Below are 25239 nucleotides of genomic sequence, written 5' to 3' on the forward strand. Positions count from 1 at the left end.
TTGGAAAAGACTCTGATGCTGGGAGGGATTGGGGGCAGGAGGAAAAGAGGACGACAGAGGATGAGATGGCTGGATGGCATCACTGACTCGATGGATGTGAGTTTGGGTGAACTCCAGGAGTTTGTGATGGACAGGGAGGCCTCAGTTCAGTTCAGTTCAGTCACTCAGTCATGTCCGACTCTTCGCGACCCCATGAATCACAGCACACCAGGCCTCCTTGTCCATCACCAACTCCCGGAGTTCACTCAGACTCAAGTCCATCGAGTCAGGGAGGCCTGGCGTGCTGCAATTCATGGGGTCGCAAACAGTCGGACAGGACTGAGCGACTGAAGTGAACTGAATTGACTGAGCTTTTAAAAGAGACTAAAGTATATATGTATGTGTGTGTTTGTGTGTGTGTGTGTGTGTACCACATTTCTTTATCCATTTATTTATCAGTGGCTATTGTGAATAATGCTGCAGTGAGTATGGGAATGCAGATATCTCTTTAAAATAATGATTTCATTTCGTTTGTTGTGTACCAGGAGTAGAGTTGCTGGATCATATAGTAGTAGTTTCTTTTTTAAATTTTTTGAGGGCCCTCCATGTTGTTTTCCATAATTGCAAACTTGACATCTGCTAAGAAAGTAGATCTTAAGATCTACCTAAGATCTACCACAGAAAAAGGTAACTATGTAATGATGGAGGTGTTAATTAACTGTGGTACTCATATCACAATGTATATGTGTATAAAATGATTACAGTATACACCTTAAAAATATACATTGTGCCACCATATATTTTATATGCATGAGAAACTACATATAAAAAAGTGGTACGAAGTGTGGTGTATACCAGAAATGTGCTAGGTCTGGGAAGCCGAAGGAAGGAGGGTATTTGGAGAATGAGTGTAGGTTTTTGTTTGGAATATTACTGAACAAGGCATCCACTTAAAAGCATACATTAGCTCTTTTGCCATTGGGGTCATCACAGAGCTTAGCAAAGATGATTTCTGTGGAATGATGGAGGTAGAAGCCAGAACGTCATGGCTTGAACACTGTATGGGGGATGACAAATGGTTTTGAGAATTTGTATGGGAAAGGTAGGAAAGAGAGAGGGAAGGTAGGGCCAAAGGAGGAAATTTGTGGGTGTATGTGTGTGTGTGTGTGTGTGAGAGAGAGATAGACAGACAGATGCTTGAGTATGTTTCATCCTTGATGGGAGTGATCCTGTTGAGAAGGAATGTTTGCATATCTAGGAGAGAGAAGGGATAAATGATTAGGTAAAAGATTTACAATTGATACTGCCTAATTTAATATACAGTACATCTTAAAATGTATTGATTAGATCAGCTGAAGAGAGTGTAAATTGTTATAAGTTGAACTGTAAATTATTTTCTTCCTGGTATACCAAAATCTTTGGTAGCATTAAGTTTTATGATGATTGTGTAGTTGCCTGGGCTTGTCAGTCAGATAAGTATCATAATATCTTTTAACATAATTCAAATATTTTTCTCCTGAAGTCTGCCTTGAGGTGCTATTAATTTAGAGTCATGAATTTTAATTAAACTCCATAGGAAAAAAAATTCATTTTTAAGAAGGAATTGAATAATAATCAATCTTTGAGACATGCAAGAGTAAAAATAAACTTATAGGATGAGTAAGAAGTGCAATCCCATTTTACTTACTAAGAAAACTTGATTTCTATATCTAATAAAGTTTATATTATTTTATATCATCTAAAAAATTTCATCCCATACATGACATTTCACTGTACTACTTATAATATTATCGTCTATACATACGTGTACATAAAAGGAGGAACATATTTTCTTGTATATATTGTGTTTGACATCCTTTAAAGTGTCAGCTCAGCATTAGGTTGCGAATCACTTTAGTACCATTGTGTAATGCCAGTGGTCAGACCAGGCTCAGTCTCATGGTCATGCCGCTCTGCTCATGGCCTTAACCTTTTTAAGCTTCACTGTCCTGTTCTGTTAAGTGGAAAAAATAGTGCTGATCAGAGGGTTTTATTGTATAACATGTGTAGATTCGTTAGTATAATATGAGAGGCTGGTAAATGTCTGTTAAGTTCATTTTGCTTTCTAACAACAACAGTAAGAACAAAATAGTAGTAAAAGTTTGTAATCCATAGCCATTTAATGTATTTTAAATTAAGCGGTTAATTGTGAAACATATGATTGTAAAAAATCTTGCTATTTCTCCCTCATGTTGATGTGTGTTTGTTTTTTAAACAGAATCCCTCATTGAGAGGGTTTTAAGACATCTTCTGCTCAAAATGATGAAAGATGACATTAATTGATTCCTTAATCTTGTTGAAGGGACTGGGGCAAGACCTTCGTGTATATATTTTCCTCACTAAAGACTCATAACAACCTTCTGAGGGCTATATCTCTACCAGGGTCACTTAGGAAGTTAAGTGGTAGAACTAAGATGAAAATCCAGGGTTGCCTGACACTTAACCACTACAGTATATTGTCTTCCTGCAGAAATGCAAGAATGGAGTGATTCTAGGTGCCAGAGATAAAGGTTAGGTATGTCTTGGGGGTTAACTATGAATCTGTGTGGATCTTTAGTTCATATTTGTTTCCACCCATGTTCATCTCTTTCGTGTTTTTTTTTTTAAGGTGACAGAGGGGAAACAGGATCTGGAAAGAGCATCCCAGTTGGCTCGGAAGATGAAGAAAGAGGCTGCTTCTCTCTCTGAATGGCTTTCTGTTACCGAAACAGAATTGGTACAGAAATCCACTTCAGAAACTTTGCTTGGTGATTTGGATACAGAAATTTCCTGGGCTAAAGTAAGTTGTAGTTCAGGTGAACCACAAAAATTACCAGTATAATCTGTGGCATTTTGATCAGAGAAATCTGGGTTTATGTCATTTGTCTCCATTTCTTACTAAATATCATCTTTTCCTTTTTCCATTCTTTTTTCCACATCTCTATCCTATAAAAGAATAAGAATACTTTAAAAGCAACTAACTTCAGAAGACACACACACACATGCATTATACACATATACATATAATATATACATATGTGTATATTAAGATAGGGGAAAGATTTATTGATTGATTTTGGCCACACCTCTCAGCTTGTGGGATCTTCGTTCCCCACCAGGGATTGAACCCGGGTCCTCGGCAGTGAAAGTACAGAGTCCAAACAACTGGAAAGGAATTCCCCAGAAGGTATTTTTATCTTGATGCTGAAGAGTTAAACTCACATGGCCCAACAAAGTCTTTGTAGTCATTATACAGTGTAACTATCACCTTCAAAATCAGTGACATTTTTTGAGTATTCATTCTTCACAAAGTATTGTGCTGAATTTATTAATTCTTCTATAGTAAGTTTTGTACCAGTAACTAATCTTTCTATTGCAAGCTAATTGCTAACTGTAGAGAGCAGAGAAACAGAATTTAAAAAAAAATGAATAAAAGATCAAAGAATTTTCTCTAGTCCTATATTTACTTAGAAATCACATAGATTAGAGAGTTGATTTGCCAATTCTCTTTTGAGGTGGACAAAGAATTGAATGAAACACGAAGTAGTTTTTCTTTTTTTTAACCAAGGCATTCTCTTTTTCTCAATTCATTTTCTAAGAAGCATATATACTAGAGATAAATGCTGAAAATAAATGATCAGTACTGTGACAGAGCTTTATATAAAACCCCAGGTATCAGTTTTGACTTCTACAGGTGTCAACTTTTGGGGTGTGAAGAGGGAAGTGCTCTGAGGTGGTGTGATATAATTCCTTAATTTGAATGCTCTTTGGAGTTAGCTGTTGTAAGAAACTCAAGATATTAGTCACTAGAAAGAATGTTCTCAGTTTAATAGCTCATGGAATGTATAATTGCTGTGGGCTGTGTGGAGTAAAAGGGATACATGAAGGAAGTGAAAAACACTGGAATTCATGGGTTACGGTGGATGAATGACAACCAAAGGCACTTAACTATATATTTTTTTTAATTAAAGTTTTGTCAAGGAAATATTATCTTTTTTCTACAATACATTTTGAAAGTCATTATTTTTTATTAGTCCCATGAGTCTTATAAGCTAATTGAATCATATTTGCATAGTGTAATACCAAAAAAGAGACAGGAGCAAAAATGATCTTTGTTCAGAGAATACCCTGTTATCATTTCAGTTTTTTTGTAGGCCCATGTAGACATGGAGGCACAAGTATATCTTTTAAAAAGAATTATATCTAGTCTTTCATTACCTTTTTGAAAAGCTGGTTATATCTTTAACATTTTCTTGTATCTGCAAGTGTTTTGTGTCACACATTGGAGATAGATAGCATTTCATTGAATATTTTATTTCTTATTGTCCCATTCCTCCATTCATAGCCATTTAAATTATTACCAGTTTTCACTACTGTAAAAACTGCTGTGATGAGTATACTTGTGGTTAAATCCTAGCATATATTTGTAATTAATTTTCTGAGGATAAATTCTTAGCTCTAAAAATATTGGGTCAAGGGATGTATCCATTTTAAAGCTAATACTGGTTATGAAATTGTCCTTGAGAAATGTTTTACCCAACAGCTGTGAGTGAGAATTCCTATTTGCCTGTTTTAACTAAACTTTTGACAATGGTAGGCAAATAACATGTCTTGGTTATTTAATTAGAACATTTTCCTTTAGCATATAGGCCATTTGTAGCTTCTGTCTCCATTTGATCTTATAATTTGGAGATCTTTACCTGTTACAATTATTAAAGCTTAGTATGTTGTGTATTGATGCAATTTTTTGCCATCTAGTTTCCTTTCTGTTCTGTATATTTTTAAAACAGTTTTTATACATTTTTTAAAGAATACAATCTTTTTTTTCCCCCTAATTATTTCTGCCTTTAGTGTTTAGAAAGGCCAAATTTACAACAAAATTACATAATTATTTACTTATATTCTCTTCTAGCTCTTTTATAGTTTCATCTTTTTTACCTTTAATACTTTAATCCTTCTGGAATTTAGTTTGGTGTATGTAATGAGGTAAGGCTCTAACCCTTTTTTCCCCAAATAGTTTGCTAGTTATCTCAGCACTACTTGTTGAATAATTATCCCTTCCTCACTGATTTGACCTGCTCAATTCATGTATTCTTTTTGTCTGTTACTTTCCTTTATTTTCTACTTCACTGATCTGACCCTCTGAAAAGTTCTTCAAGTATTTAATATGTGGTTCTATAATAAACTTCAGCATGTAGTTAATGACAGGATTTCCTGACTTTATGTTCCTTCCTTTGTATATACTCATATGAATTTTAAAATTATTACTCTTAAATTCTTAAAAAAATTCTTTTAAAAACTTTGGTTTGAATTGCCATAAATTTATAAATTTGTTTTGAGGGGAATTGACATCTTTACTAAATTAAGTCTTTTTAGTAACATGTAAATGTCTCATTTCCTCTCCAAATTCCCTCTCTACATAATGCTTTGTAAACATTATGCATATATGCCAAAAAGTTTATTCCTGTGTGTTTATTTTATTGGTATGTAAAAAGTATACTTTTCTTTTTATTTTAAACTAATTCCTTATACCTGGTACACAGGCAATATCAATTTTTGCATATTTAATTTTTAATCATCTTTGTGCACTCACATAAATTCAATTAGTTTTTCAGTTGATTCTTATCATTTTTAAGGCAAAGACAGTGAGTAATGATATTTATTTCTTCTGGAACCATTCACTCTTAAATTCCCACTTAATCTTATTTCAGATTTGAAATAATGAAGATGGTATATACAAATCACAAATTCACAGTACATTCACATCATTAAAGTAAACCAAATGAAACATCAGTACGTAACGTTATCACCAAATTTTTTCAATGTTTTATTGTCAGATTTAAGAACCATGCGTATTTTATAACTCTTCAGTGTATTTCCACCATTATGCTGCTACTGCTAAGTCACTTCAGTCGTGTCCGACTCTGTGTGACCCCATGACGGCAGCCCACTAGGCCCTTCCCCGTCCCTGGGATTCTCCAGGCAAGCACACTGGAGTGGGTCGCCATTTCCTTCTCCAATGCATGAAAGTGAAAAGTGAAAGTGAAGTTGCTCAGTCGTGTCTGACTCTTAGTGACCCCATGGACTGCAGCCTACCAGGCTCCTCTGTCCATGGGATTTTCCAGGCAAGAGTACTGGAGTGGAGTGCCATTGCCTTCTCCATTCCACCACTATAAAATCATATAAAATTATTTTCCAATGCAAAATTTAAATGGCATCTTCATTCCAGAATTTAATGTTTTTATTCCATAGCTTAAAAATCAGCATTTTCGGTGTAGCCATTTTCTTTACAATAAAATCTGTTAACATAGTTTGTGTACTGTTTAAATTTAGTTGCATGTAATTAATTATTTCTTATAGTCTTTAAAGACTATTGCAGCCAATCAGTCCATAGCCACTGAAGGAATGTAAAAAGTTAATAACTGAAGAGAGCATGGCTGTGGGTATTCTGTTTTTCTGTTTTTTTTCCCCCTCCTTGCTGGAGAAGAACATTTACTTGAGAGAAGTATTTTGATGTCTTTATAAATATACTGGTAATTAATGAGTCCAAATGAGTCTTACATCTTGACTCACTTGCGATTTTTATCTTTCAAAATGTGATTGAATGATGTGAGACTGAATGTGGACTTGAGCTCCTTGAAATGATTTATTTAAATATTATTCTAAAAAGGTACAACAGCAGTAGGGTAGATATGTGCATGCCACTTTTTGATTGAAAGAACTTTGCAGTTTTAATTTTGGAACCCAACATTCTCTTTATAATTCTCTGGTCAAACTTATAAATGTGAGAATCAAGTTATCATAATACCATCCAGAGTATTACCGTTACATAATGTGACAATTGCAGAATCAAAGCTTAGACGTGCTACTTTTCCTGTGATGTACTTAAGATGAAATATTTTTTGTAATGTTTATAAACAGACTGTATGTTAAGTTATAGGGCTGTTCAGTTCAGTTCAGTCGCTCAGTTGTGTCCAGTTCTTTGCAACCCCATGGAGTGCAACACGCCAAGCCTCCCTGTCCATCACCAACTCCCGAAGTTTACCCAGACTCATGTCCATCGAGTCAGTGATGCCATCCAGCCATTTCATCCTCTGTCGTTCCCTTCTCCTCCCGCCTTCAGTCTTTCGCAGCATCAGGGTCTTTTCAAATGAGTCGGTTCTTCGCGTCAGGTTGTAGTCCTTGCATATAAATATAGCGCATGTTAGTTGTTTCCTGTAGTAGTCAAGGAGATAAATTCACTATGAATATTTTAGAATTTTGAGTTCTGGGGTAGTTCTGCTTCGCCCGCTTGTAGTTACTGAAAATGAAATTGATTCTTTATATCTAAACTTATGATGCAGATAATTATTGGTGTGTAATAAATTTATACTTAAAAATAAATGAAATAATTACCTTTCCACAGCTAAGATCATTACAGTCTTTGGTATTCATATAATTAAATAGTTAATTTTTATTTGAAACTTAAAAACTCTCATGTTAGCAAGTTGGGGAATCTTGTGCACTTTTGACGTGTGTAAGCAATCTAGGGAGTTGTATATATATGGAAGAAAAATATTTTAAAAGTGAAGGTTGTGTAAACTTTTATAATGTTCTGCAAGATCAAGTGGGTCTTGGAATTTTTATTTTCTAGAATATTCTGAAGGATCTGGAAAAAAGAAAAGCTGATTTGAACAGCATCACAGAGAGCAGTGCTGCCCTACGGAACTTGATCGAGGGCAGCGAGGCCGTCTTGGAAGAGAAGCTCTGTGTGCTTAGTGCTGGCTGGAGCCGCGTTCGTACCTGGGCTGAGGATTGGTGCAGCACCCTGATGGTGAGTTGCAGCAAGAGCCTCATGGCGAGATCGTTTCTCCTTCGAATACGTGAAAATGAAGACAGTTTGGATTGGAATTCCAAAGCCTGTTTTCTGTTTGTCACAATAATGTTTTGCTTGTGAATTAATTTCATTTAGACTACATTTTATCTTTTGCTTTGAAAAGATAATAACCAGAAAGAGTTTAAAGCACTTCATTTCTATTAAGTAATAAACCGTTTGTGATATACCTAGAAATATGTACTTGAACATCTTACTAAATGTAACTTATTTGCTACATTTAAATGACTTAATATTGTATTAAATTTTCATACTATTATAGACTATATATATATATATATTTAATGTTTATAATGTTCTAAAATAGTTAAGGGCACAGGTTCTAATATTGGATAACCCAAGTTAAAGTTTTGACTATAAACCGGAGGACCTTGGTCAAATTACTTAAATTAAGCATTCTCTAAATCTCAGTTTTCTCATATGTAAAATGGACATTATTATAATTTTTACCTCATACAGTTTTTGTGATTATATAGTATAAAACATGTAGTGCTCTTATATAACTAAAAACAACTTTAGATATTACTATGATAATTATAATAATTAAGTGTTATATGCTATTAATCTTTGTTACACCACTACACAATTAACTAGTATTTCATGAAAATAGTGACCCTCTACTTTCATAATGTTTTCTGTTTCTCTTGTATTAATACTAGCAATGAATACTATGTAGCAGCATCACCGTCTCCTCCCTCAAAAAGAGTTCTCATCTATAAATTATTATTTCTTCAGATATATCTGAGATAGGACTTTTTCCAAATTCGTAGAATTATTGGGTAATGGATAGAAACAGAGAAGAATAAATTATCATGTGTTTCAATATTTATTGAAATCAATCAGAATGTGTAGGGCATTGAAGTTGGTGGGCTTACATCTTGACCTGTCAGATTGATGTTCAGAGTTCATCTACAACTTACTATCTTCATAACCTTGTGTTAATTACTTAATTTCACTAAGTTTTAATTTCCCTATATATAAAATGGAATTAAAAGAACATATCTAACAAAGTTGTTAAGTGTTGAATAACAAATGTGAAATCTTGGCTCATAGAATATGTTCTTTAACTATTTTATACATTCATTTTTATTTTAACTAGTTTTATTCCACATTCTCATGGTCCGTCCTTCTGTCTTCTGCAGTCTGTACTTTCTAAATTCTCCTTTCAAATAATATCTTTCTATTTCACTTGATTTATCTGCTTTGGTCTGATGTTTATCAATTCTTAATTAGAATCCAGACCACTGTCAAAACTTTACTTATGTCATTTATTCTCATTTTACTTTTCAATGATTTATTTCATGTTATAGATTAATAATTTGCTTATTTTTAAACTTCCTTCATCCTATAAAATATATTTCCTAAAAGTTGTTAATTTCATCATAAGGCTTCTGCACTCTTTTTGATCACATTCTAAATTCTTGCTTTTGCCTCAGGAAGTCTGCCCTGTTTTAATTGGCTTAAGTGTTTGCTTCTGTTTTCAAATTTATCTCTCAATCACATGTTATATCATGCTTCAGGAAATATCACTGTGGTCTATGCCAAGTGTCATGTTAAGTGCTGATGGTACTGAGGTGAAAAGACATGGGCCCTGCCTCAAGCACTCAAGCTTTGAGTAAGCAAAATCTATTCAAGCATATTTGAGTTACTTTTTTACTAGTACTTCCTTAAATGCTGCTGCTGCCTTAAATGAGTTCTTAACTAATATGATCAAGGCAGGCCAGAAAGATTATTTGTGATATATGAATGAGAAATAGGGATTAAAATAAAATGAAATTTATAAAGAAATTTTTGCCTTTTATTCTTCAATTTTTCATTATGTTGAGGTCTAAATTAAAATGAAAAAGTACCCAACCACAGCTGTGCTTCCTTGGTGGCTCAGACAGTAAAGAATCTGCTGGCAATGTGGGAGACCCAGGTTTGATCCCTCGGTTGGGAAGATCCCCTGGTGAAGGGAATGGCTACCCACTCCAGTATTCTTGACTGGAGAATTCCTTGGACAGTGGAGCCTGGCAGGCTACAGTCCATGGGATTGCTGAGTCGGACATGGCTGAGTGACTAACACTTTCACTTTTACATCTGTGCATATTTTGGAATGAGATTTATCCATTGAGGAAGAGCTTTGCAGGAAGGTAGAAGTTCTTCTTGAAATTCAGCATTACTTAGGTCTTTGAAGACTTTTAAAATGTCTTTGAAGATTATTGTCTTAATTATTTCATATGGTTGTATCAGTGTTTTATTAATTCCTTTCTAGAACCATCAGAACCAGTTGGAAATATTTGATGGAAATGTTGCCCACATAAGCACCTGGCTTTATCAAGCTGAAGCACTATTGGATGAGATCGAAAAGAAGCCAGCAAGCAAACGGGAAGAAATTGTGAAGGTAGCAGACAGAGGATCAGTAGCACTTCTGAGAATGGAAGGTTTAGCTGTCACCTTTCTCTTGAGGAATACTTCAAGTTATTTGTACACACGTGCTTTTATGTTGGTGGGATAAACAGAATGAGTCTTTTTGTTTGTTTGTTTGTTTGTTTTTTGGTTTTTGTCTTAGCTAAATTTTTGTTCCATTCCCCTTAGGTAAGAATTGGCATCTGAAAGTGCCACATTATGGGATTGTTAACATAATTTTTCCATTGTAATTTAATAAGCTTAGGAAAACAGAAAATACTTCTTCATTTTGTCATGCTGCATAGTTGAATGCTGCATTGTTAGTTAACAGCAAAAGTGCTTGAAAGTGCATGAAAAAGTTATTTTTTTCATGACTTGCAACATTTGGAAGAAATTGAAAGTTTCTTCAATTTCTTCAATTTCTAGAAAGTTGGAGCAGAACTGACTTCATAATGAGTATATTTGGCTTTCATTTCTTGGTGCATATTCTCCACCGACCCAGCTTTTTAGAGGGATCAGCTGTGAAAAAAAAGATAGTACACTTTTTCAGAAGTGCAGTATGGCAGACTTCTTCACTTTGCTCAGCTTCTTGATACCCTTACTCACTGGTGATACGCAAAGAAGAAATTTTTGTCTTGGGGACTCCAGAGTCTCAGAAAAGTGCCAAGAGTAGCCCTTATTCTTTCCTGTGTTTTTACATTTTGTTTCAAAGTTGAAGGTCAGACCTAACTTTTAAGAATTCCCCCTGGGAAATCTTTTCTATCTACTGCTCAGGCCCCACCAATCCTTCTTTGGAACTCTCTGACACATCAGACACGGATGAACAGTTGAATTCTGGGTTGCAAATATACTCTCGCAACATTTTGCAGACATTACTGAATGAATCTGTTTTCCCCTTCATGTTGTTTATTAATGACAGGAATCACTGCATAATTAAAGATTTGATGAGGAACCTGCAAACAAAGAATGTGTCTGTTGGCAGCAAAATAACAATTATTTCAGGTCCTTTAGACGTTACAGAGCTTTTTCACACCAAATGGTTCATATGAAACAAAACCATTTTAGAGTGTTTAATTATGCGTCTATAAAACCTTTAAAGAATGAGATAGATTCCTTTCTTCACTACATTTTCCTTATTTCCAGGACTACATTTTTAGTGAATTTATTAAATTTATTACATTAAATCACTAACATATGTTTAACATAACCTTTAGACAATTTTTTCATAAAAGCCAAGACCTATCTGCAAAGTGTTTATTTCTTTCTGCTTGATTTTTCTTAAAGGGAATTTCAAGAATCGCTACACAACTAGCAAAATTTGAGACAAGCCGTGGCTGGTGGTTGTTGTTGTTGTTTTTTAATGTGACAATCAGATTTAGATGCAAGAGAACACATTCTAAAAGTTCCATAGTTAAGCTGATGTTCTCCTGTTTCTAGCTACATACACTAATTTTAAAACTTCTCAGACTTCTTATTTTCTCTCAGCCACCCTAACAAGTAAGCAGATTCTTCAGAGCAGTGGGTTAGGCTCCACGTCTTAGATCATTGAGTGCCTTGCAGTATCCTTCATTCTTGTCAATCACCAGGAACATCTGCAGAATTTATAGACACATACAGATAAGCTTGTACTTCACTCAACATGTACTCATAGCCATACTTCTGAGAGAATTCCAGCACTTTTCAAAAACTTACGAATGAAGTAGGAATTGAGGCAGGTATTTGCATCCCTTTCTTAGGCCTGAGAATGAATTTAATGACCATTATGAAATTAGCCAGAGGAAACTGCGTAATGTTGTGCATTTTAGTTAAAAACTAAATGGTAATATTCAACTCCCTTCCAAATCAGTTTACCTTCACCAAGGGAAGGGGGATGGCGGTAAACAAGATTTCTAGGAGGAAAAGAAGTTAAAGTTTGTTCCTTGCTACTTAATCTTTTATCAGCCTCAAGAAACTTCGCAATTCTTAGAATAAGATGGTTGAGGAAATGAATGACACAATAAATCTTATAGACTATTCAATTATAAAGTAAAGTTTTATATAAACTAGGAGTAGTTTAAAGTGCTTCCCGTATAGCATGAATGAGTCTCTCTCTCTCTTTAAATATATGAACAGCTCTTATTCAAACTGATGGTACTGAAGTCTCTTACTAGGAGTCTCAGACATTTGTTTAAGCTCCCTTTACTTCCCAGTTAACACTGCACCCATGTTTGATTTCGATTTTTCCCATGTGATAATTTCATGCTTTCTTACAATTAGCGTTTACTCTCTGAGATGGATGATGTCAATCTCCAAGTACAAAATGTCCGAGATCAAGCTGTTGTTTTGATGAATGCACGTGGAGGCTCAAGCCGGGAGCTTGTAGAACCAAAACTAGCTGAATTGAACAGAAATTTTGAAAAGGTCTCTCAGCACATCAGAAGTGCCAAAGTAAGTACTTATGTTTTTATATAAAACTATTTTCTTGTACATATGTAGCTGAATGGTAGGTAGTTATATGGTGCTAGTGCTAAGTTGCTCCAGTTGTGTCCGACTCTTTGTGACCCTATGGAATGTAACCTGCCAGGCTCCTCAGTCTGTGGGATTCTCCAGGCAAGAATACTGGAGTGGGTTGCCATGCCTTTCACCAGGGGATCTTCCCCGCCCAGGGACTGAACCCACGTCTCTTACATCTACCTGTATTGGCAAGCAGGTTCTTTACTGCTAGCGCCACCTGGGAAGCCTCAATTATATGGTATATACAACAAAAAATTAAACGGAAATGGTTTTATCACTTTTCTTTGATTGGAGCATTTGTTCTTATTTATGATTGTGCAAATGAAGGAGAGAATCTAAGAAGTTAGTATTAAAGATAATAACCCATTTGAGAAAAGGTTTCAAGTATTGAAATTATCTAAGAGGAAGGGTCCTCGTTTTTGTTGCTAAGAGTTGGACATGACTGAGTGACTTCACTTTCACTTTTCACTTTCATGCATTGGAGAGGGAAATGGCAACCCACTCCAGTGTTCTTGCCTGGAGAATCCCAGGGACGGGGGAGCCTGGTGGGCTGCTGTCTATGGGGTCGCACAGAGTCGGACACGACTGACATGACTTAGCAGCAGGAACAGCAGCAAATATTCTCTAACTTTGCTTTGTTTTGAAATATCTGATGTTGTCGTTTAGTCGCTAAGTCCTGTCTGACTCTTTGCAACCTCATGGACTACAGCCCACCAGGCAGCTCTGTCCATGGGATTTCCCAGGCAAGGATACCAGAATGGGTTAACCATTTCCTTCTACAGGGGATCATCCTGCCCCAGGAATCAAACCTGGGTCTCCTGTATTTGCAGGCAGATTCTTACCACTGAGCCACCAGGGAATCCCAAAATATCTGATATAATAGGCCAAACTATCTTTCATAGCCTAAGAATATATTTAGATTATTTGCAACTTAAAGAAAACAAACAAAAATCTTGCTTTAATTCTTGCCTTCCTTACCTTGTGACCTAAGCTTACTTATTTAGTCTTTTCAGCAGGTCTGTGGGAGATTTTTCTACAAGTGTAAAAGAGTAATACAGGAGACATAGGAGGTGGATTGAAAGAAAGTACGAAGAAAATGATTATTTTTCCCATAAATAATTTCTGTTAACATTTTGGCATGTAATTCTATTCATATATGTATGTGATATTAAAGTATCAAAATTTTTATATTGTTTTGTGTATTCTCCTTTGACAAGGTTTTTAACAGCTATTCAATTATATGATCTGTTGTGCTTTTTAAGTCAGTTTTCCACTTTTATTGTGCTTTTATAAATATTGTCTTGTTAAAATTCTCTTATGCATGTCTTTTTGCTTGTCTCTTAATATGCCCTTAGGATCACTTTGTAGAATTCCTTGAAATTGTTGTGAAAGTTGTACATATAATTGCTGTAAATAGATTTTTCCAGAGAGGTTGCTAGCTTCCCCATATTCAGTCAACACTGCCAGTTTTCCTGCATTTCATTTTATTAAAGTTGTTACATTGATTTTGGACTTCTCCAGTGGCTCACTGGTAAAGAATCTGCCTGCATTGCAGAAGATTTAGGTGACATGGGTTCGATCCCTGGGTTGGGAAGATCTTCTGGAGACAGGGCATGGCAACCCACTACAGTATTCTGGCCTGGAGAATCCCACGGACCAAGGAGCCTGGTGGGCTGCAGTCCATGGGGTAGTGAAGAGTCAAACACAACTGAAGCGACTGAGCGTGCACACACATTGATTTTAGGCACGTCCATATAAACTATTTCTATGTAGATATTGTCTGAAAGTACCACGTTGAGAAAGGTATACTTTTGTGAAGTTTGGGTATCACAATCCAAGGGGCCCTGTACTGGAGAACATTAATTGGGAGTCAGTCTTCGTGATGTTCCTGTATTAGGAGGTGGTCTTTCTTCCTCTCTCTGGCCAAGGCAGGGGTGGCTTCTGGGTCATGGCACTGTTTCCTGATGTGTTTGTTTGTGGTCCTAGAATGCCCCTCACATACTCTAGGCAGTCAGGGTCACTTGCACACTACTTCACATCTGTGCCTGGAGTTTGGAGAACGTGGTAATCAGAGACACCCAAGTTGGTAAAATTATTGCTGTGTGAGTGAATAAACTAAAGTCAATTCAAATAAATGCTGGTTCTTTTTTGACACTGATTAACTGTGAAAGGTCAAGTTAAGACCATCTTTTCAAGGAACGTTTTTCCCTCTACAGTTGCTAATTGGCCAGGAACCGTTATCATATCCGTGTCTGGTCACCAGTGAAGCATTTGAAGTTGGTGTGCCTTTCTCTGACTTGGAAAAATTAGAAAGTGACATAGATGATATGTTAAAGGTTATGGAAAAACACTTGGAATCCAGTGATGAAGATGAAAAGGTTCGTTCAAGGAGATTTTCGAAACCATGGTGCTGTCACTTTTCTTCTGTGTTAATCACATCTTTACATTAATGATGTTTACCCAGATATCTGCCAAACATGGTAGAACAGATTTAAATGTGATTTTCTGCAAAGTGTCAAAGTGAGATTTGTCATGGGATTTACACAATATCTTAAAAAAATAGACATATTTTCTGACGATAGTGTTATCTTAGTGCTATTTAACTTCTAAACTAGCAGTCTTTATGAGCTATTTTAACTTCATATATGAAATATTTTAAGAAAAACACAAACATTTCTTGTGTATCATGCAGATAAACATATGTTGACTATACTGTACTTTGTAGGTTGGTTCTGCCTGGAACTGATAGTAATTGACCTTGTGCTTTTTCCTTTTGAGTAATTTATGTCTTTCAAACATTCAGATGGATGAGGAGAGAGCCCAGATTGAGGAAGTTCTACAAAGAGGAGAACAAATGTTGCATCAACCTATGGAAGATACTAAAAAAGAAAAGATCCGTTTGCAGTTACTACTTTTGCACACAAGATACAACAAAGCTAAGGTATTGTCATGGGGGAGATTCTTTTCCACTTACGTAACTTTTTCAGCTCTTGCCATTCAGATGTTTGATGTTGCAAATCAAATGATTTCTGAAATCATTTGAGAAATGATTTATCAAATCAATGAGACCTCAAATCAATGATGTCTCAAAACAAACCAATTGCAATGGTATTTCCTTCTCCTTTCTAGTGTGTATTGCTAGATAGGTTTATATTTTTGGATGAGACAACACTAAGAAAATAGAAACATAAAACTTTATTATAGGACATCCCTTTTGGATTTCTGATAATGTTTTAAACCTTTGGGGTGTGACTTCTTCCTTCAGTTTTGTATTTTATGTGTGGAGGTCTTGACCACATTAAAAAAATTCTAGTTTACAAATAACTAAATTTGTGACATTGATAAAATATGATTTATATTCTAGAAAATGATTCACCACCAGCTCCCTTTTCAATGGCCATCTTTGCAGCTGCATTGTAAATATGCTGGTGTTCCTTAGAGGTCTGTTAGGTAATCCTAGAACCAGTTTTCGTTGATGATGTTGGAATCTACGAGAAGATGTCCCCATCTGTTTATACTGCTGCCTTGTAACAGGTTCCAAGTTGAACTGGCCCTCTCACTACCCCGAACCTGTTTCCTAATTTATTCCCTATCTTAGTTATTTTTCAAAACTATCCATTCTCAAGGTAGAAACCTCAAAATCTTCTCAATCCTTTCCTGTTCCTCATAGGCTTTGTTCCTCACACCACATTGAGGAAGGATTAAAGCCAGTATGTCCAAATGAAATAAGATATGGGCCTGAACTGGCAGTTGAATCCAGTTCTGCCAGTTACTTGTTTTATGAACCTGGGAAAGTAACTTCTTAAGTCCTGTATCCCTTCCATAATTCAGACTCCTGTGATTTTTACCTATTAGTTATTCCCCAAGCTTTCCATAGCTCCAGCCCACTTTCTGTATTTTTCTCAGGATTATTCCTCATCCCCCAAGTCATGGCTGATCATACGATTCCTATTTCAAAGAACTTGTTCAGGAATGTTGTGAAATGCAGAAAAAGCTTTAGGTGTAAGATTTGTTACTGCAATGATATATAGAGGCTGTGGTTTGACCTCTGTGATTAACTGTCATTCCCCATATAGTATAGCTGTACTGGTTTTTTCTACCTTTTCTTAACTGGTGCCTTAGTACCTCTGGAATCTTACTAATTTTAATGTTATTCCCCGGTGTGAGTTTTATCTTCTTATTTTATCTGAAAAATATGTTGTCTTTTAAGACTTGTTTCTATTTTTATTTCTAACATCTTTTAGATTATATTATAGTTCTTTCTTTAATTGTTGCTTTTAAAGGTATCTTTAATCTCTGGAACTTCATCTTTGGGCCCCAAATCAGAAATCATTAATGATCCAAAATAGAGATAATTTTTAGACTTAATACATAAATACGTTTGCTTTTTGAATGTACTAATGTATACTATTACAGGGTGGCTTCATTTTGATTTCACTAATATCAGTTATTGTAAATAAAATGATTTAAAAATATTAAAGCATTTTTGTCCCTCTTACATGAACCTAGATTCTTCTTCAAATCCATAGTTTTTAAAACTGTTAACTATGAACATTAGAATCCCTTGAGTAGCTTAAATAAAATCAAGCCTCAAACCAGTTAAATCAAATTCTTTCAGGTTGTGCCTAGGTGTGGAGACTTGAAAAAGAAAACTTTATAGATGAGTCTAAGGTACAGTCAGCATTGAGGACCACCAGTTTACAGGACTTGTTTTCTTTCCTTTTCTTTCTTTTCTCTTTTTTCAGGTGAGCAGTGAGCCACTGCATGTTATGGGCAATCTTTTACCCCCGGTTAAATGATTTAAAAAAGTTTATGTGGATGAGAGGAGGTGGGAAAAGGGCCTAGAAAGGATTGGGTGGTGTGTGCACCTGCAAAAACCTGGAGCATGAGAAGGATTTTAGCTGAGAAAATTCTTTCACTTTCTCCTCAGTGAATTTTCATTTGGATTAACCTCATTATTGGGCTTCCCTGGTGACTCAGATGGTAAAGAATCTGCCTGCAGTGAGATCTGGGTTTGATCTCTGAGTTGGGAAGATCCCTTGAAGAAGGGAATGGCTACCCACTCCAGTATTCTGGCCTGGAGAATCCCTCAGAGCGAGGAGCTTGGCGGGCTGCAGTCCATGGGGTCGCAGAGGCGGACATGACTGAGCTACTAACACTTTCTCTTCACTTCACTTCAACCTCCTTATGAATTCAGATTGGAAATGGGAAAGGAGTGAAAGGAGAATTGGGTGGAGATTGGTGAAGAGAGAAAATGGAAGGTGGTGACAGGCAGTGGGGAACAAGAGCCTATTGGGAAGGGATATTAAATTTCTTGATTGTTTTTTTTTTTTTTTTTTAAGAGCAGCTTTGGGTTCACAGCAAAGAGTTTCTGCATACACCCTGTCCCCTCACCCCCAATACACACACAGCCCCTTCCTTTATCCACATCCTGCCCCAGAGAGGTATGTGTGTTACAACTGATAAATCTACATTCAGTTCAGTTGAGTTCAGTTCAGTCGCTCAGTCATGTCCGACTCTTTGCTACCCCATGAATCGCAGCACGCCAGGCCTCCCTGTCCATCACCAACTCCCGGAGTTCACTCAGACTCACGTCCATTGAGTCAGTGATGCCATCCAGCCATCTCATCCTCTGGCGTCCTCTTTTCCTCCTGCCCCCAATCCCTCCCAGCATCAGAGTCTTTTCCAATGAGTCAACTCTTCGCATGAGGTGGCCAAAGTACTGGAGTTTCAGCTTTAGCATCATTCCTTCCAAAGAAATCCCAGGGCTGATCTCCTTCAGAATGGACTCGTTGGATCTCCTTGCAGTCCAAGGGACTCTCAAGAGTCTTCTCCAACACCACAGTTCAAAAGCATCAATTTTTCAGCGCTCAGCCTTCTTCACAGTCCAACACTCACATCCATACATGACCACTGGAAAAACCATAGCCTTGACTAGACGGACCTTTGTTGGCAAAATGATGTCTCTGCTTTTGAATATGCTATCTAGGTTGGTCATAACTTTCCTTCCAAGGAGTAAGCGTCTTTTATTTTCATGGCTGCAGTCACCACCTGCAGTGATTTTGGAGCCCAGAAAAATAAAGTCTGACACTGTTGACACATCATAATCAGAGTCCTTAGTTTTTGTCAGGGAAGGGGCATTAAGCTTTCAGTCATGATCACACTCATCCTCAGTGTCTCCTTCTCTTCCGTCCATGTTTATAACATAAATAACCCCTCAGGTCAGAGACCTCCTGAGTCTCCCCTGAGCACAGAGGAGTTCCTGTCTATCATTTTCCTTTTCATCTACTGCCTTTCACATGGTTTCTCCTACAAAGCAATATAGATGGCTTTAAAAAAATTCTGAGTATAACTCAAAAAAGGACTCATTTTCTTATTTGAAATATATATTGAATTACCTTTTCTTATTTGTTTAATAGGGTATTGCTATTTTAAATTATATGCTAGCTCTTAATAAACTAAAGCTATTAACCTTGTCATATTTGCTTTAAAAGTATCATCTTATTGATTTTTATCTTTTAGTTATTCTACTTTTAATATACAGCCATTTAAAATTTTTGTTTAACCACACGTGACTAGGTTTTTCCTTTTTGAGTTTTTTTAAAAAGCTGTCCTTATCCTCCAGAGAGTTGATGAATGTTCAACTCTATTTAGTTCCAAGTTCTCCCTATGTGTGTTAGTGTTAGTTCTCAGTCATGTCCATCTCTTTGCAACCCCACGGACTGTAGCTTGCCAAGCTCCTCTGTCCATGGAATTCTGCAGGCAGGAATACTGGAATAGGTTGTCATTCTCTTCTCCAGGGAATCTTTCAGACCCAGGAATCAAACCCAGATCTCCTGCATTGCAGGCAGATTCTTTATTGTCTGAACCGCTAGGGAAGCCCCAAGTTTTCCCTATGGTTTGATAAAAACAAAACTTAGAAAGTGCTGGTAACAGTGGTAATAGTTTAGTCGCTAAGGTGTGTTCGACTCTTGGGTCCCATGGCCAATAGCCTGCCAGGCCCCTCTGCCCATGGGAAATGTTTGTAAAATGTCATTTAAAATCAATTTTAATGTATCTGGAATTTAGGTTGCTGTATGGCATGAGGTGCATCATGTAGTATTGTCTAATTTTAGTACTACCTTATATCTATCTGTACTTTTGTGTTCTAGCTGAATTCTTTAAAAACATCGAGAAGTAAAGTCTAGGTTAGATCTTGAGGATGTTATTTTTCTCCTCGGGTGTTTTGATTGATCTCTCTCTTGGGATAACACCTCTTTGGGGAATGGCACCCCTCTCCAGTACTCTTGCTGGGAAAATCCCATGGACGGAGGAGCCTGGTAGGCTGCAGTCCATGGGGTTGCGAAGAGTCGGACACGACTGAGCGACTTTCACTTTCTCTTTTCACTTTCATGCATTGGAGAAGGAAATGGCAACCCACTCCAGTGTTCTTGCCTGGAGAATCCCAGGGAGGGGGAAGCCTGGTGGGCTGCCGTCTATGGGGTCACACAGAGTCGGACACAACTGAAGTGACTTAGCATAGCATAGCATAAGCTTATATTTGAATCTTGAATGGCCTTGCTGCTTCTGCAATGGTACGGAGGCTCACTCAGGAAATCCTAGATTATGTGTATAGTATTAATAGAAAGGCCTTCCAGGTGGCTCAGTGGGTAAAAAATCTGCCTGTGATGCAGAAGATGCAGGAGACTTGGTTTTGATCCCTGGGTTGGTAAGATCCACTGGAGGGGGACATGGCAAGCCACTCCAGTATTCTTGCCTGGAGTATCCCATGGACAGAGGGGCCTGGTGGGCTGTAGTCCAGGAGGTCACAAAGAGTGGGACATGACCGAAGTGACTGAACATACATGTATGCATTAATAGAAGAATACAGTATTTAATGAACATAGTTTTTTTTTTTTCTTAAAAAAGAAAAACCCTTCGAACTTTCTGTTTCAAATACCGACTGACCTGCCTAGTTCACCTTGACTCGGATACATGTGACCTTGCAGAATCACAATCTGTTGTATAACTGAAGAAACAGCACAGAATTCCTCACCTTGTAGTGGTTGTTAAGGCATACAAGTGACTCTCACCAGTCATCCAACATTGCAGATTGAAAAAGACAATCTGGCGTAGGATGTTTAGTGATGCTAATGAGGAAAATACTATAAAGTTGAATGTCCTACAAGCACAGATCAAATATAGCTGGAGGCCTGGAGTAATTTTTGGTCTTGAAAAAACAGAGGCTCTCTGAACAAGACACTGGTTGATAGATGCGAAAGCCAAGTAGGAGAACAGGTCCCAGTTTTTTCACTCCTTTGCTGTGATTACTCAACCTGTTAAGTACTTTCTTTGTATCTTTTTTCTTTTTCCTTAAAGTTAAGAAGAGGAACAACTGAGTTTCCTTTTATGATGTGCCAAAAAATTGGCCTGTTTAAAATTAAAATATGAAAAAAGATATTATTAAGAAATATTTCACATCTTTTTATTAAAATTGGTTCCTGAGTATACACAATTTTTTTTTTCAGCCTTCTTTTATATTTACTTAAAATGTATAGTTTGCCTTCTTAGACATACAAGTAAATACCTAGACATGTTTTCTGAGTGAAATTTTAATGTGTGGCATTAGTCTAATAAAAATTAATATTAGTGTCAGGTAGAAACAAACCTGTGGATACAGTTAAGAAATCAGTGGACTTGCTTTTCACCTGGCTATCCAGGACTGCCTATCAACTGGTGGAAGTCGTAGTTTATCAGATTGTAGGAGACAGATAAATGCAGACTGCAAGAGTCAACACCATCCTAATCACTCACTGTTTTTAATCTTGGTTTTAGGTCTCATTTAGGAATTGTAACCATTTTCAGTTATGACTGTTTTCACTGTCATCTTTTTTAAAAAATTATTTATTTATTTTTTATTTATTTTGGGTAGTACTGGGTCTTTTTTGCTGCACATCCTTTTTCTCTAGTTATGGTGTGTGGGTTTCTCATTGCAATGGTTTCTCTTGTTGCAGAGCACAGGCTCTGTAGCGCATAAGCTTCGGTAGTTTCGGCACATGGGCTCAGTAGTTGCAACTTCAGGCTTTAGAGCACAGGTTCAGCAGCTGTGGCACTCGAGCTTAGCAGCTCCATAGCATGTGGGATTTTCCTGGATTAGGGATCAAACTCGTGTTTCCTGCATTGGCAGGCGGATTCTTTACCACTGAGCCACCAGGAAAGCCTTTTCAGTGTCATCTTTGAGTTTTCAGAGGAGGACCATTTTTCAGAAGTTCAATATAGAAATCTGATGAAAGTGTCAAGGAAACTACCCTAATTCATGAGTCAGATGCTCTTTGACCATTGGCAAGCAGTAGACAGCAATTATTAAATAGTAGCTGTCAAAGAGTAAAGGACTTGAACCCAGGGACTAATGGCGTATCCCTGAGAGCACTTTACTGTTTAGAAAGCTCTGATTAGAGGATACAGAAAATACTACACCAGTATAAATAATTGTCCACCTAAGTTAGAACCTGTCTGAATTTAGCATGGTAGGACTTATCGTCTTATGTAGGGCATTCATATTGTGTTTTATTGTTCTCAAAGATTAAGATTATATACTGAATTGCCTGGATATTATTTTAATTAAACGTCCCATTGCATTTTCAATTTATGTTACAAATACATGTTTCACCCTTATTTACTTTTTCACCAGCAAGGCCCAGAAGTGATTAATCTAATTGTGAAATTTAAAAAAAAAAAGGAGTGTAATAATAATGGTATTATTATTATTAATAATAACAATGGTATTAAAATTTTTATTTCATACAGAATTTCATGATTTGCAGCATATTCTCATTTCTTCAATAACTTTGGAAAGGAGTCGTTATGCTTTCCTATTTTCTAAATGAGTTTAGTGGTGTAAGTCTTAAAGAAAAACCTTTCAAGCATTAACAGCTTATTTAAGCCTTTTAACAGCAGGCTATGGAGAGATTATTAATGGTTTCCATAGCAGTGCAGGGAAACTTTTAAAAAATTAAAGCAAGTTTTAAAATTTCTGTTTATGGTATTGAATTTCTCCACAAAATAATGTTGATTTTTAAAAAAGTTTTTTATTTACTGCTGTTCATTGTGGGGATATTCTAAGAGATGTGTATTGCTATTATTGATGTCTATACAGGCAGTCCCTATTCAACAGAGAACAAGTCAGCTCGGTTCTGGAATTAGATCACCACCCCTTCCCACAGATTATCTGGTTGAAATTAACAAAGTTTTACTTTCCATGGATGATGTTGAATTATCACTTAATGCTCCAGAGCTAAGCTCTGTTGTCTATGAAGAATTCTCGTTTCAGGAAGATTCTCTGAAGGTAAATATCCAGGGAGTACATTTGAATACCTGCAGTTAACATAGAAATAAAGCAAGGAATTTGTCACTGTGCCTACTGAAATGGTCTTTAGCGTTTTACATTTGTGCCAAGGAATCAATAATATGTATGAAAAACAAACTTTTCCTATACTGCCAATGAAATGCTGTCAAAAATTTTAATTTATTAATAGTTGGTGTCGATTTTTAAATTTACACAGTTTTTTTGGCAACATCAGAGATATTTTAAAATCAAACACATGTACAAATTATATTCCTGTACTGGAAACTTGATTGTCATTTGATGTAAAATGTCAGCATTTATCTTACCACCTAGAACGAACAATTTGATTGTCTAGAGGTTGGAAATGGAATGTCATGTTGATTGTAAGTTAATTAGGGGTCTGAAAGTTTTCAGGTAATTTGCAAAAACTATTTGATATCATCAAGACTCATATTTTGATTGCATTTTTGTATCATGTCATAATAAACGCTGATAGAGTTGATAGGTTTATCTGGTAACTCAGTTTTGTCATTTAAATTAGCATTATTAGATGTTTGAAAGTATATGTAATTTCTAGCTTTAAAACACTTCATTACCTTTACAGAATATTATTAAAGCTTTTTATGTCCTGTACAAATGCCACTTTGAACATCACAAGATGTTTTTCCCTGCTGTTAGAATATTATGTAGCATACCTCATGCATTGGCCTGTACTGGATATTATTTTTTTTTTAAAGTTTCCAGTTTTGATGAGCAGAAATTATGTCTCATTATTTTTAAGTAACTTGTTCAATATAAATTTTTAGTCTCTTGTGATTCCATTCTTATATCTCTTTGCTGGCTTTTGTTAATTTATGAAAATATCTTTGTAGAATATCAAAGATCAATTGGACAAACTCGGAGAGCAGATTGCAGTCATTCATGAAAAACAACCGGATGTTATCCTCGAAGCTTCTGGACCTGAAGCCATTCAGATTCGGGATACACTTACTCAGTTGAATGCAAAATGGGATAGAATTAATAGAATGTACAATGATCGTAAAGGGTATGTGCAATTTAAAATAATATTTAATTGTTTAAAAGACCTGTAAATTCATATGTACTTTATTTTTATTGAAGCATAGTTGAGTTACAATATTATATGTTTCAGGTGAACAACATGGTGATTCAATATTTTTACATATTATGTAAGATACAAATTATTACAATATTATAGACTATATTCCCTGTTCATTTCAGTTCAGTTCAGTCACTCAGTCATGTCCGACTCTTTGCAACCCCATGAATGGCAGCACACCAGGTCTCCCTGTCCATCACCAACTCCCAGAGTTTACCCAAACTCACGTCCATCGACTTGGTGATTCCATCCAGCCATCTTATCCTCTGTCGTCCCCTTCTCCTCCTGCCCCCAATCCCTCCCAGCATCAGGGTCTTTTCCAGTGAGTCAACTCTTTGCATGAGGTGGCCAAAGTACTGGAGTTTCAGCTTTAGCATATGCATATACATATACATATTTGTGTATATATACACACACACACACCCTTCTTTATCCATTCGTGTGTTGATGTATATTTAAGTTGCTTCTATATCTTGGCTGTTGTAAGCTATTATGAACATGAAGGTGCAGATATCTTTTCAAGTTAGTTTTCATTTTCTTTGGATGTATTCTCAGAGGTGAAATTGCTGGATTGTAGAGTAGTTATATTTTTAATTTTTTGAGGATCCTCTTTACTGTTTTCCTTAGTGATTGTACAAATTTACATTCTTACCACTAGTGGACAAGGATTCTCTTTTCTCCACATCCAAACTAGCACTTGCTGTTTCTTGCCTTTTTGATGATGGTCTTTCTAACAGGTGGGAGGTGATATTTCACTGTGGTTTTAATTTGCATTTTCCTAATGACACTAGTTGGGCATCTTTTAGTGAACCTGTTGGCCTTTCATATATGTTCTATGGAGAAATGTCTCTTCAGCCTCTGCCCATTTTTTAATTGGATTGTTTGATTTTTTGATATTGAGTTATGTGAGTTTTTTACATATTTTGGATATGAACCCCTTGTCAGACGTCATTTGCAAGTAACTTCTTCTTAGGTGGCAGGTTGCCCTTTCATTTTGTTGACAGCTTCCTTTGCTGTGCAAGAGCTTTTTAGTTTGATGTAGTCCCA

General features: G+C 36.3%; 1 protein-coding gene across 1 annotated transcript in view; it reads left to right on the plus strand.

Annotated features, from left to right (window-relative positions):
* The window catches only part of UTRN (utrophin), a 558671-nt gene that overhangs the window by 207491 nt on the left and 325941 nt on the right, over nt 1–25239 (plus strand). The window contains exons 34-41 of the mRNA XM_010851494.1: nt 2627–2797; nt 7631–7810; nt 10125–10253; nt 12515–12685; nt 14968–15129; nt 15555–15692; nt 22887–23075; nt 23948–24120. Coding sequence (XP_010849796.1) covers nt 2627–2797; nt 7631–7810; nt 10125–10253; nt 12515–12685; nt 14968–15129; nt 15555–15692; nt 22887–23075; nt 23948–24120 — 1313 coding nt within the window. The remainder of the gene's footprint in view (nt 1–2626; nt 2798–7630; nt 7811–10124; nt 10254–12514; nt 12686–14967; nt 15130–15554; nt 15693–22886; nt 23076–23947; nt 24121–25239) is intronic.

Source organism: Bison bison, unplaced genomic scaffold (genome assembly GCF_000754665.1).
Source record: "Bison bison bison isolate TAMUID 2011002044 unplaced genomic scaffold, Bison_UMD1.0 scf7180017864303, whole genome shotgun sequence".
Classification (NCBI taxonomy): domain Eukaryota; kingdom Metazoa; phylum Chordata; class Mammalia; order Artiodactyla; family Bovidae; genus Bison; species Bison bison.